General features: G+C 38.1%; 1 protein-coding gene and 1 pseudogene across 1 annotated transcript; one reads left to right on the top strand and one right to left on the bottom strand.

The window, feature by feature from the left end:
• Positions 1–1,498: 1,498 nt before the first annotated feature.
• TKTL2 (transketolase like 2) lies at positions 1,499–3,364 on the top strand. The gene is made up of 2 exons (XM_026499097.4): positions 1,499–1,710; positions 1,825–3,364. The coding sequence occupies exons 1-2, from the start codon at positions 1,628–1,630 to the stop codon at positions 3,362–3,364; spliced, it is 1,623 nt and encodes a 540-aa protein (XP_026354882.3). The 5' UTR covers positions 1,499–1,627.
• Positions 3,365–11,835: 8,471 nt separating this feature from the next.
• Positions 11,836–12,345, bottom strand: LOC113255450 (uncharacterized protein C3orf38-like; annotated as a pseudogene).
• Positions 12,346–14,664: the final 2,319 nt, after the last annotated feature.

Below are 14,664 nucleotides of genomic sequence, written 5' to 3'. Positions count from 1 at the left end.
GACCCTAAGGACTTTTCCAACTCCAACATTCCTTCAGCAAATCTTAAGATCTAGTTAATGTCATACCATGATGGTTTACTCTAATATGTATCCTTAAAAATTAAAATGGTAGAATTAGTTCAAATGGCAAATAATATTTAAAATATTTTTCTGAGATGGAATGTAAGAGAATATGAAAGGTAGCAAGAGCACACTGAGTTAGTTGTGTACAGCCTGATTGAATATTGAAATGATTTAGGAAGCTTTTAAAATTGGTGATAACTCTACCCATCACCCAGAAACTCTGATTTAATTTGTTCGAAATGCAGCCTGGACATGAGATTTTTAAAAAAATCCCCAGATGATTCTAAACTACAACCAATATTAAGAACCACCAGTCTTAAGTCTATCTGCAATTTATGTGTTCTTAACTTCGACTAAATATTAGAATCAACAGGTGCATTGAAAAACATGCAGCTTCCCTGACTCTACTCCCATAATTCAAATTACTCATTTTAGGGTGGAACCCACACATTATTTTGTTATCGTTGTTGTTCCCTATGTCATGATTTTGATGACAAGTCAGTGTTTAGTACTCTTGCTTAAAAATCAAGATGCTTACCATCGCAACATGAAAAAGAATATACTGTCGATTTTTTTTCTGATGACACGCAATGACCCTTATCTTCTAGAAGAGGTCAATGTCACACATTTAGTTTTATAACCAATGTAAGTAAATTAGTTTTGTATTAAAAATTACTCATAGTAACAGTTATAGTATTTCAGGGTCTACTGGGAAAATTGCAGTACTTACTAGATACTCTACCATTGAGTGGGTTTAGGTTTGTTCTTCCTGCAAGTTTTGGTCAAGTAAGGCATTTACTTCTGTCTGTGAGCCAGAGCCAGAATTCTCAGTTGCTCTGAGAAAGTCTTTGTTGGCATAGTGGTACCATATTGGTTAGATCGAAAGCGACTTTGGGTCATTTCTATTAACATTCAGCTCTAAAGCAGGGAAGAAGTCTTGGATATATGCTGACTGCATTAAAAGAAAAGTGCAACCTCATAAATAGCTTCCTATAATACATGGAACTAAGAATGACCCCTTTGGGATTTATAACATGAGGGAAGGTGTAAAGAAATTTAATTATTTTTAATTACGTTGAACATGCAAGTGACAAAATTGATATAAAAAAATCCATTCTATTGGGTGCGGAAGGACACGGCGGTGCGCGGCAGGAGAAGAGGCGCGCGGCAGGAGAAGAGGCGCGCGGCAGGAGAAGAGGCGCGCGGCAGGAGAAGAGGCGCGCGGCAGGAGAAGAGGCGCGCTGCGACCTCCGAGTCTCGCACTGGGTCCCGAGTGCCACAACGAAGCCTCTCGAGGCGCACCGGCCGTTGGCAGCGCTCGTTTCTTGGAGGAGGCTGGACCAGGGTGTGGTGGTCACACAACGGAACCGCGAAGGGGTGCCTCGGCGGGTTCTGCTCCGAGGAAACCAGCGAGAGAGCAATCATGGCAGACGACTCCAAGCCCGACGCGAACACCGTGCAGGTGCTGCGGGACGTGGCCAACCGCCTGCGAATCCATTCCATCAGGGCCACGTGTGCATCCAGCTCCGGCCACCCCACTTCGTGCTGCAGCGCCGCTGAGATCATGTCCGTGCTCTTCTTCCACACCATGAGGTATAAACGGACGGACCCGGAACACCCCGACAATGACCGATTCATCCTCTCCAAGGGCCATGCTGCTCCAGTCCTCTATGCTGCCTGGGCAGAGGTGGGCAACATCGGCGAATCCGACTTGCTGAGCTTGAGGAAAATTCACTGTGACTTGGAGGGACATCCCACCCCAAGGCTGCCATTTGTTGACGTGGCAACAGGATCACTTGGGCAAGGATTAGGTGCCGCGTGTGGAATGGCGTACACTGGCAAGTATTTTGACAAGGCCAGCTACCGGGTGTTCTGCCTCCTGGGGGATGGCGAATCCTCAGAAGGCTCTGTTTGGGAGGCTCTGGCCTTCGCTTCTCACTACAGTTTGGACAATCTGGTGGCCGTCTTCGACGTGAACCGCTTGGGACAAAGTGGAGTCACGCCTCTTGAGCACTGCACAGACATCTATCAGAATCGCTGTGAAGCCTTTGGGTGGAATACCTACTTGGTGGATGGCCATGATGTGGAGGCATTATGCCAAGCGTTTTGGCAAGCAGCTCAAGTGAAGAACAAGCCCACTGCCATCATTGCGAAGACCTTCAAGGGTCGAGGTATTCCAAATATTGAGAATGCAGAACATTGGCATGGAAAGCCGATGCCAAAAGACAGAGTGGATGCAATCATCAAATTAATTGAGAGTCAGATACAGGGCAACAGGAATCTCACACCAAAACCTCCCATTGAAGATTCACCTCAAATCAGCATCAGGAATATGAAAATGACCTGTCTGCCTGATTATGTAGTTGGAGACAGGATAGCTACTAGGAAAGCATATGGTTTGGCTTTGGCTAAACTGGGCCACGCAAATGAAAGAGTTATTGTCTTGGCTGGTGACACAAAGAACTCCACCTTTTCTGAGATATTCAATGAAGAACACCCTGACCGTTTTATTGAGTGTTTTATTGCTGAGCAAAACATGGTGAGTGTGGCACTAGGCTGTGCCACACGTGGTCGAACCATTGCTTTTGTTAGCACCTTCGCTGCCTTTTTGACCCGAGCATTCGATCAGATACGGATGGGAGCCATATCTCAAACCAATATCAATTTTATTGGTTCCCACTGTGGGGTATCCACTGGTGAAGATGGACCCTCCCAGGTGGCCCTGGAGGACCTAGCCATGTTCCGAAGCATTCCCAATTGTACTGTTTTCTATCCAAGTGATGCTATCTCAACAGAGTATGCTGTTTATCTGGCTGCCGATACCAAAGGAATGTGTTTCATTCGGACCAGCCAACCAGAAACTGCAGTTATTTATACCCCACAAGAAAATTTTGAGATTGGACAGGCCAAGGTCATCCGCCAGAGTGTCAATGACAAAGTCACAGTTATTGGAGCTGGAGTTACACTGCATGAAGCCTTAGCAGCTGCTGACAGTCTTTCTCAACAAGGTATTTCTATCCGTGTCATTGACCCATTTACCATTAAACCCCTGGATGCTGCCAACATCATCTCCAGTGCAAAAGCTACAGGTGGCCAGGTTATCACAGTGGAGGATCACTACCGGGAAGGTGGCATTGGCGAAGCTGTATGTGCGGCCGTCTCTGGGGAGCCTGACATCATTGTTCATCAGCTAGCAGTGTCAGAAGTGCCTCTGTGTGGGAAACCTACTGAATTGCTGGATAAATCTGGAATCAGTGCCAGACACATCATAGCAGCTGTGAAAAATACTTTAATGAGCTAAAATAGCTGATTTCTTAGAGTTAGTCTGTTGTCTGGCTTTGATCTTAAAACACTGGCATCTTTCTATTATTACATTCATGGTTGTTACTAAACCAGCATTTATATCTATAGCATAGTGCTTTTTTTTTTTTAAGCAACACCTTTCTTCATTCCTAATTCAAAATTTCAAGTTGACTACCTTTCCGTTAAACTGTCACTGTATATACAGATGTCACTCCCATTGTTTATTGAAAGTAAATTATAACATTTTCAGTCACAAAATAACAAACCAAACAACCACCTAATACAAAGTTTTCTGTAAGACTACAAATAACTGGATTGGGAATCAACATAGAGATAACAGTTTCTTAAATGTGCATAATTTCCTTTTAAGTTAAAAAAACGTGAATTTAATTGTATACTTCAATAGGCCAGGTTTTGAAGCAAGTTCGAGCTTTCATGTAATGGTGTCCTACCTGCAGCTTCCTGGATAATGTTTGACTGCAATTGCCTTGAAATTTCCTCTGATGTCTGCCTCATCTCTCCTCTGCAGTTTAGAAGCTGTAACGCAGCAGTAAATGCTCTTATGATGTACTGTACTGCTTGCGATGACTGTTCCATAAAGAGATGAAAGCATAACTAGTTCTAGTCCGCATGCTACACTGTTCTGTGAGTTTTCAGAAATCTTTCATTTTCTCAGTGACCAAAACATTGCTAATCTGATTATATTCATCTAAGGATACTAACATCGATGTAATAAAACGTTTAAAAACCAGCAGCTTTATTTAGTTTGTTCCATGGATGTGTGATTTCGTTTCTCCTTGATATTCTATCTAGACCATAAGCAGAAAGAGGCATGTCCCCCAACAGAAATCCTAGAAAAAGGTCTAGGCTGGAGGTAAATTAAATAGAAAAATGTGAGGGCTGAAAAGCCATCTCTTAATCAGACTCCTTCCTTTTAGCTGTGAGAGCATAAATTATTTGGCCGGAATACAAGGAAAAAAGTAACAGGCAAATTAAAGGTAGACCTGAGGTCCAAAACTAAATTTAAAATTACTCTGGTATATTAGGGGTACCTGGGTGGCTCAGTCAGTTAAGCATCCTACTCTTGATTTTGGATCAGGTCCAGATCTCAGGGTTGTGAGATCCAGCCCGGCCTCAGGGCTCCGCACTCAGCAGGAAGTCTGCTTGAGATCCTTTCCATCTCCCTCTGCACCCCACTCCCTCACACTTTCTCTCTCTCTAAAATAAGTAAATCTTTAAAATTACTCTGGTATATCAGGTAATTAGTTCTGTATTTCTATTTTCATTAAGTATCCTCATTAAGTTCTTTGGAGGCATAACCAATTTGTCTCCGGAATTGTTCTAGAAGGTATGGTAGAGACCCAAAAAAAAAACCACTAACCTGGGAATCAGAGAAACCAGGGCCTGCTCATTCTACTAGTACCTTTGTTCTTTGAGCTGCTTCTGGTTTCTTCTTTTGAAAACTGATCATGGTAATTGCTCTGTTTATTGCATAAGATATAAAAATTATTTTGTAAAAATAAAAACAGTTGCTATAGGATCACTGTAGAAATTTAAAAACTAGAAATAAGAGAAGAATTACCTCACTTATCTCACCGAAAAAAAAAAAATCCGTTTAATTGTACATCTAGCACACGATCTATAACTGCAGGTCTTCCATACAGTCATTCCCATCTAGTAACATCCATCAAATATCACATCTATCTATGAGCAGGGTGCTACTGAGTAATAGTCTCCATCCTTAAATTTTTCAAAGCTTAGAGTTAATACTGATTCAGACACACAGTAAAACAAATTTACTAATACAAAATTACTTGTCCTAATTTGCACATACAGGGGAAGAGCTTCAGCTTTTGTGACTTAGACGTGACTGTCGGGTGCAAAATTATCTGTTTTCAACCATACATGCATAAATACACCTTTAGTAATGACAAGAGATCTTTTTTCTTTTTATGTTTTTTTTTTTTTTATAATGACTAATGGGATCTCAGAGACCACCAGAAATATTTTTTGTAGGAAGGCAGGGAAGCCTTTATGAACTTTTCCTGTAAAGGTTCTGTCCCACGAAGCATCAATCAGTGGCTATCAGCTCTAGAGAGAAGATACAGGAGATGAAACTCCTTATCTCATGTCTACAGCTTTTCAGATAAGATGGAATCAAATCCAGTTTTGTTATTGAATGTTTTCTAGCTTTGGATTTGTCCAGAGATCTTTTAAATCTCCGTGGAAATCTTAGTAGACAATCATCCTAAATGATGCTCACCTTACTGACAAAGCTTGTGAAGATGGCAGTGTTGATTTGGACAAACACCATGATCATTGCTTTAACTCTGGTCTTCTACCCCTTGATTTGCCTCGAAAAAGGTCTTTTAGATTATCAAGAGAGCCCAATAACGCTCCAGGGACAGTTGGGACTGTCAGCAGCTGTGTTGTTTATGGGTGTGCCAGCAAACCTGGCCGGCAGCTATCCGAGAGTGACACTGTTCATTCAGATGGCTTTCAGGTCGTTCTCTGACCTCTATGACTCTTACAGATAGTAAAAGAAGAAATCGGGAGGTTAAATTTTTATTTTATTTTATTTAAATATATCAATGGCTCTTAAGCACCTGGGAGTTCAATTGAGGGTACTGTTTGGGGGAAAAAAATATTTTTTAAAGAAAAAGTGAAAGACTTAATGTTTCTGATTTTTAAGGTGTAATACGATAATATGAGAGGTACTGACTGATATTTAGTTATCCCCAAGTTTACTGATCTGTACCAGAATTACTACATTCTCCAGGGCCCAATCAGAGATGGTCCGGTTTGGGGGGCTGAGAAATATTGGTGGCCATTACTACCACGATATATAAAGGAGGTCCTGGAACATTATCATGATAGGAGGGAAGCTGTTTTAACAGTTGAAAATGAAGGACACCTGGGTGGCTCAGTCGGTTAAGCGTCTGACTCTTGGTTTTGGCTGAGGTCATGATCTCGGGGGTCATGAGATGGAGTTCCACATTGGGCACTCAGTGGGGAGTCTGCTTCTCCTCTCTCTCTTCCTCTACCCCTCCCCCCATTTGTGCACTCTCTCTCTCGAATAAATTTTTAAAAATAACTGAAAATGACTGAAAGTGTTATGAAATTAGTTAGAGACAACATTAAAGTTGCTTATATATAGTGGAAAGAGATAAAGGGAGTTTCAAAAGAATACAGATGATAGTTAATGAAAAAATAAAACCATTTTATGATTATATACACGAGTCAAGTCACCTCAATCAAACCAGTTATGAGAAGAAGAAACATAATTCTTAATATTTTTATATAAATTTAATATAATATCGAAATATTTTTGTATCAAACACATTAAATAAAAAGGATTTATAAGGAAATTAAAACAAAATTTTATTTTTGTTTTCCTCTATCCCTTTAAAAAATATTGAGTGCAGGTAAATTTACTGTCTCTCTGAGTGGAAAGTTGGGCAGATCCCATGACATCCCGGTTCACACTTAAGTAATAATCCTATAATTATTTTCTTTTCTTTTTAAAATTTAAATTCAATTTAATTAGCACATAGTATATTATTAGTTTCAAGAGTAGAATTTAGTGAGTCATCAGTTGCATGCAATACCCAGTACTCATTACATCACATGCCCTCCTTAATGCCCGTCACCCAATTACCCCATCCCCTCACCCATCTCCCCTCCAGCAACCCTCAGTTTGTCTCCTACAGTTAAGAGTCTCTTATGGTTTGTGTCCCTCTCTGTTTTCATCTGATTTTATTTTTTCTTACCTTACTATAGTTATTTTCAATCATAAAAATCCAATCCGGATTTAATGGATTAAAATATATTCATCTTAATTCAGTTTTTTTTTTTTTTTTTGCTTCACTTCACCCAAGGCTGTAGTTAGCAGATGCCCACCTTCAGGGAAGGGTGTGTTGTCTTTGGTTGGTTTCCTATACACTTTCCTCTCTCCCCACCTCTTCAACTTGCTAGCTAGAGTTTTAGTCCAGAAAAGAGGTGAGAGGAGATGTGGCTCTTACTTGGCTAGAAGGCTGTGTTTCCAGAGTTTGGAAAGTGGTTAAAGCTGATGCAGTTTTGTACATGTATCTTTATTTCACATGCGCAAGTATTCTGAAATTTAGACAACCTTATCACTATGTCATAAATTGAGATAAATGCAAGCTGTTAAGCCAAAATCTAACAAATACACATTTATTTGTAAGAAGGCAAAAAAGCGGTCATGCAATGTGTTATTATAAGTTTAATGAAGTCTCCCTCTTTATTGTTAAGCAGTTTTACAAGCCCTGTGGATAAATGTTTGCTCCAAGCTGGGCATGGGTAAGAGTGAAGTTCTAAATATTTAACAGCCAGCATGGCCTGGGCGCCTGCTGCTAAGAATGAATGCTGATCTAATCAGAAGATATCCTGCCAGGAGGACTATACTGAAAGTATACTGATTATCAGCTCTAGAACCGATTATACTCCAAAGGGAGAAATAGCCAGTCATTTACTTGGGTCAGAAGTACTCTGTGGAGTTGAAGACACAGGACCACATAGAGCTCTAGACCTGGAGTCTTATTCCTCCAAAAGATAGACTGCTAAGTTTTCCAAATTCTCATATCTCGCACCTTCAAAGGGAGAGCAATATGCATAAATTATCTAGTCAAACCCATTGTCATAAATATGATGTATTTCAGCAGTGAAAAATTATGTTTACAACCACATGTTATTAACAAACTCATTGTGGCATAGGTTACGGATTAGTGTGCCTCAAAAGCAAACTAAGCATCCCATGCATGCAGGTGAAAATAAATGGACACACATATGTGCAGACATATACATTCACATGTGTGTACAGCATACTATTGATACTAATACGTTTAAAAGAAAATTACTACATGAATGATAAACATTACTATATTCTTATTTCATGGATGAGAAAGCTAAAGAGCAGAGAGATTATGGGTCCATAACCTGCCCAAGGTCACATAGCTAGTATGTCACGGAGTCTGACTTTAAAGTTATGTATTTCATATAATTCTCACGATAATCTTGAAATATGTATTTTATTATTATCCCCATTCTCTCAGATGAGGAAACTTACTCTCCAGAAAGAGAATGTCACTGGTTTTGTTTCTAAAACTCGTTTCTAAACCTGATTATACCTCTTTATCTCATTTATGTTTGATTTTCCTCTCTGAATTATGTTTCTGATTTAAGTAGATATTTTATTCAATATAAATACTAATTTTATAAAAAATAAAATATAACAAATAGCAACTGTGTGATCGCATCTTTACCAGTGTGACCCATTTCTGGGGAGATATGAAAGAGATGGAAGGAAGCACAAATTTATTCTGCCAGCAAGGCCCGGGTCAAGCCAATACATGTATACCAGAGCTTTCCCATCGGTTCAGGAGACTGGATCATCTGTACATCTAAGAAACACTAACGTAAACTTCCCTTGGTACCTAGATGTTGCTAAGCTGATGTCTTTTTGTCTCTTGGCCTTATGGATATCTGACTCTTCAGAACTGGGGCTGCTGCTCTATTCTTATGGCATCACTGAAGTGTTAAAGCTCCATTTCTTTTTTAATTTTTTTAAATTCATATTTATTTTTTTATTATGTTCAGTTAGCCAGCATATAGTACATCATTAGTTTTTGATGCAGTGTTCAATGATTCGTTAGTTGTGTATAACACCTGTGCTCATCACAACACGTGCCCTCCTTAATACTCATCACCCAGTTACCCCATCCCCCCACCCCCCTCCCTTGTGCAACCCTCAATTTGTTTCCTGGAGTCCAGAGTCTCAAATGGTTTGTCTCCCTCTCTGATTTCTTCCCATTCAGTTTTCTCTCCCTTCCCCTGCGGTCCTCTGCGCTATTCCTTATGTTCCACATATGAGTGAAACGATATGATAATTGTCTTTCTCGGCTTGATTATTTACTTAAAAGCTCCATTTCTGTACAAAGGTCTGACAGCAGAATAGAAAAATTCCCCTTGGCCCAAGTTAGGTATCCTTTGGAAATTACTGAGATATATAGTAATCTACTCCTAAAACTCTAAAAAGTATACTTTTATGTCAAATTTTCACCTGGGCTAAATACAACTCCCTGAACTATTCTGATAGCCTCTACTCTTTAGGTAAGAGATGGAAGCCAAATATGTAATAGAGATTAATTACATTACCTCAACCAGCTATACAAGTCAATTGGAAATACAGGGGTTTGGTTAATTGGTAGTTTTCCTTTCTGGACAATGCAAGGATGTTAGAATATTTCAACCCAGTCTCACATAAATGGTATTATTTTCATGTACTTTAAATCCTTTCATATGTGCTTTTATTTTAAAAACTAACAAACTGTTTTGATGTATATTAGCCAATCACAAAAGTGCACAATTCCTAGGCACACAGCTCAGTGAATTTCTACAAAGTGAAGACACTCGTCTAACTCATTCTTGCGTGAAGAATTATAGCAGAGCACTACCAAAGCCGCTTTCTTGCCCCCTCCCATGCATGGTTTCCTCCTTCCTCCTCCAAGTAACCACTATTTTAACTCCTAACTCCATAGATTACCTCCAGCTGTTGTTGCACTTTACATAAATGGAATATTACTGTGTGCACTATTTTGTATCTGCTTTCATTTACTGAACATTGTGCTTATGGAACTTTCCATGTTGTTACCTGTACTTGGCATTCATTAAATTTCTCTGCTGGATAGCATTCCAAATCATGACTATAACACGGTATATTTATCTATTTAAATTATTGATGAACACTGGGTTCGTTTTTAGTTTGGGGCTATTACAAATAGTGCCCCATGAACATTATTATACAGTATTTTGGTAAACACATGAATTTAATTTAGTTTTTAATTTCTTAGGACATTTATCAATTGCATGTTATAATGGCATCTCATACTTAAAGAAATAAAAGATAACTGGGCTTTAAACAATACACTATTTTTTTATAGCAGACAAAAGGAGTGTCCCTCCTTATTAAACTCCTATTTTAGGGCATATCAATTTGTACTCCTCACAAGAGGCATGCCATTAAAAAAACAAAAAAGATGAGTTTTTTTCCTTTTGCTTCCAAATTCTTATCAGTCACCCTACATGATCACAGGCAAAGGTAAAGGTAAAAAATTAACATGTACAACACATCAGCACAACATACAGTTGAATTTTTTCCAAATGGCAAATTAAAATTACTGCCAGATGATGAGGAATTTAAAATTTAAACAACAATATATTTAATCTGGGAACTTTACTTTGTAACTCAAACCTAGTAAAATAGCTTTGAGGTGAAAAATCCTAATAATTTAAATTTATGATGTGATGTGGGAGTGTATACATATGCCCACACTATAAATTTGTGGGGGTTTTTCTCCTTCTCCTCTTCCAAGATCAATCACAAGAAAAACAGTAATTCATTTAAAAATTAGGAAATGAGCTAAGCTTTTTAAAAATTTTGACAGTATATTTCCTTCATATGGTATTATAATAAATGCTCTATAAAACTATTAACTTAGGTAAGAATAAGTCTGTTTTGAGAACAGCATTTATCATTGCCCAAAATGGTTCAGAAAATGTTGTAGATAATAGGATATTTAGTTTGGACTATAGTGGATAACTTTGAAATATGTCCCCCTAATTTTATTTTATTTTTTTTAAAAGATTTTATTTATTTATTTGACAGAGATAGAGATAGCCAGCGAGAGAGGGAACACAAGCAGGGGGAGTGGGAGAGGAAGAAGCAGGCTCATAGCAGAGGAGCCTGACGTGGGGCTCGATCCCACAACGTGGGGATCACGCCCTGAGCCGAAGGCAGACGCTCAACCGCTGTGCCACCCAGGTGCCCCTGTTCCTCTAATTTTAAAAAGGCAAAGTAAAGGTTTCTCAACTTACTAAATTATTGGACTTTTTGCATAAGAATGTTATTCAAGTTTTCTACAGTGAGAACTTTGGGTTTACATTAAACATCTTTAAAGTACGTATTTTTTTTTTAACAGTACTGTCATGAGATGCATTTGTGAAATTATCCAGATTTAGAATAAACGAGAAACTTGAAAAGGTCTTGAACATTATTAATCCTTTCCCACATGAAAAGTACAGATATAAGCAGAATATTTACTAAGTAAAATGAAAATATTACCTGGTTTCCAAGGCACACCATTAGTTATATCATCCCAAGTGGGATTTATTTGATGAATATCATTCAGCTCTCAGAACATTAGCTGTAACTCAGATAGAAAGAGGCAAATATTCACATAAGATGTTAGCCTGTGGTCAAGAAAGATATTTCAACTGAAATATGCCAGTCCTTGCATTTGAAATCACATAGACATCGCTCATGTGATATTTGGAAGATTTCTGTGTAGAAGGTTTTTTAGACTGACACACAGTGCTTAATCCTTTAGAGGGTTAGGTAAACTCAGTTCTCTTTGGTTCAACAAAGAGAGCCTCCTTTACACTACATAAAGCTTAATCTCCAGTTTCACTACCCAATGCCTGTCTTCCATTAAGACTTTGTTGGTACCACATAAAGTAATTGTTATAAAAGGCCTCTAGATCACTAGGTTCAAATGTAATAGCTGCTTTCATTAATGTTCCAGGAGCAGGGGAATCCTCTCCAATAATTCTCAGGTTGATAAATTTAATTTTCTAACTATTCTCTACAAAAGGGCAAAAGATGAGTCCAAACATTTGTTCAAAAATGCCCAAACATGTGTTCCCCCAATGGGCAATTCTAGCAACTCCAACCATAAGTAGACCATGGGGAGAAGCAGCACATTGCAGTCCACAGGAATCTAGACGGGGACTGAGAAAAAAATATTCTTTCACTAGCAACAGGAGGCAAAGGCTCACAATTTCTGCTCCATGATGGTCTCACATTTTGTTCGGATGTGTTGTAATAAAACCTAAGCTTGACATCATGTCAGAAGTTCTGTGGCTCCATTCATCTCGAGAGGGTCCTAGAAAAGGATTCACATTAATTTATTTTTATTGATTATATAAATCAGGGGTAACTGTTTTGTCATCTGACTGTATATATATGTTCACCTTTATCACATACTGCCAAATATTTTTCCATAAACACTATTCTGTTTTTTTGTTTGCTAAATCTTGCAACCCTCTCCACAGTGATTATATTAATTTATACTCTCACATCAGAATATGAAAGTTCAGGTTACTTCCTGTTGTCTTCAACATTTGGTTTTGTTTATATTCTTTATTTTAGTCCTCTGGGAGTTTGTTGTTTAAGTGGTATTACATGATGGTTTTAATTTGCATTTCCTGAATGATGAATGAAGTTGACCGTCTTCATATGTTTATTGGTCCTGTGAAAGTACTTGTTCAAGATCTTTGCCTTTAGGTTGTTTGCCTTTAGCTTGTTGACTTTTATGCGTACTTTGTGTATTTTGTATACACACATTTATTGGTTATATGTATTTCATATATCTTCTCTCACTTTTTGGACTGCGATTTCACTCTATCAAGAGTGTCTTTGAATGAACAGAAGTGTTCATTTTAACGTAGTCCTATTTATCATTGTTTTCCCTCTCTAGTTAGTACTTTCTGTGTTATGTTTTAAAAATCTTTGCCTTCCCCAAGGTTATTGAAGATATTCTCTGTGTTTTCTTTTGCAAACTTTATATTTTTATCTTCCACATACAGATTCACAATTCATCTAGAAATGATTATTGTGTGTGGTATGAGGTTGGGGGTCAAGATACAAGTTTTGACACGATTGTACAGCACTGTGAAAAAAAAAAAAAAGCCCTAAAATATCCTTCCCTCACTGCACTAGAGTGTTACCTTTCCATATATCAGGTGACTATACACGCACAGGTTTGTTTCTGTTTCATTGGTCTGTTTATTCTTGTGCCCATGCTACATTGTCTTAATTATCATTGCTTTTTCATAAGTCCTAATATTTAGTAGTTAAATCCTTCATTTCCTTCACTTTTTATTTTCAAGATTGCCTTGACTATTGTTGATCCTTTGGATTTCCATATAAATTTTAGAAATAGATGGTCAATTTCCCAAAAATTCCATTGCATGTTGATGCACTTACATCTGGATTACATTTGCTTTTAATATTTCATTTAAAAATATGACATTATTAAAAGTCTTTTAGGAAGTTAAAAAAGATCTCAGTAATTTTAGCAATTTAGGTTCATAGGCTTCAAACTGAGGTAGATGGACCTTGCAGGGGTGGGTCTTTGCAAGTGACAGGTAAGCCTGGGAAGATTTTAAGTGAATCTATTTCCAAATCCTAAAATCCATGTTTTTGTTCCTAACATTGATCTGCCTGAGAATACCCGTGTGATTTTTTTTCCAGTATCTTCTTTCATAATTGCCCCTCTTACCGTTTTTCAAAAGAAAGCCATACTTTCACCTAACATACTGTTGGATGTTAATGGGTGATAATCCATTGCCAGTTGTGAAATCTTCAGAATGCCAATATTTTGAACACTTCAAAATATTGGTTCTGGTAAAGTCTTCTTTAATGCAGTCATCATGAACCAGCAGTAGATCATTACGTGTTTCTTTGCCTTCCTGCTTGTTTTGGTAAGGGTAAAGCCTGGAATTAGAAAGTATGTTCTAATGTGTGTATGTCTATGTTTAACCCATATGAGTATGTTCTGAATTCAAAATATAATTTGGATAGGAGTGGTGGTGATGATGACATTTTTGTTTAGCAAGTTCTTTCCTCCTGTACCTCACCTATTGTAAAAGCATTGTTGCTTAGAGTTTCAGGAGAATAAAGCAAAGAACAACAGTAAGAAATACTGAAGACGGTAGCACTTTATTTCATTCAGTTCACTAGTCCTCATAAATCTCTATGCCTTATCCATCTATGAATTTTAGAAATGGAATATTTAAGATTTATGAAAAGCATTTGCAGTACCCTCACTAAAAAGAAAGACTCTCATTCATTTGTTTCTATAGCATGAAATTATACTTTGCATGATTTCAAGGCAAAGGAAGCTAAAGTTCCATGTTTATTTCTTTTTTTTTTTTTTTTTTTTTTTTAATGATTTTTTATTATATTATGTTAGTCACCATACAGTACATCCCCGGTTTCCGATGTAAGGCTCGATGATTCATTAGTTGTGTATAACACCCAGTGCACCATGCAATACGTGCCCTCCTTACTACCCATCACCGGTCTATCCCATTCCCCCACCCCCCTCCCCTCTGAAGTCCTCAGTTTGTTTCTCATAGTCCATAGTCTCTCATGTTTCATTCCCCCTTCTGATTACCCCCCCCTTTCTTTATCCCTTTCTTCCCCTACTGATCATCCTA

This window comes from Ursus arctos, unplaced genomic scaffold (assembly GCF_023065955.2).
Source record: "Ursus arctos isolate Adak ecotype North America unplaced genomic scaffold, UrsArc2.0 scaffold_11, whole genome shotgun sequence".
NCBI classification, from domain to species: Eukaryota; Metazoa; Chordata; class Mammalia; order Carnivora; family Ursidae; genus Ursus; species Ursus arctos.
The sequence above is the reverse complement of the archived record's forward strand: the minus strand, read 5'-3'. Positions and strand labels throughout refer to the sequence as shown.

Bases quoted from the DNA above. Each gene is read 5' to 3' on its own strand.
- TKTL2 (XM_026499097.4), top strand. From the start codon at position 1,628: ATGTCCGTGCTCTTCTTCCACACCATGAGGTATAAACGGACGGACCCG. The intron at 1,711-1,824 runs GGGCCATGCTGC...ACATCCCACCCC, and splicing joins GACCGATTCATCCTCTCCAA to AAGGCTGCCATTTGTTGACG.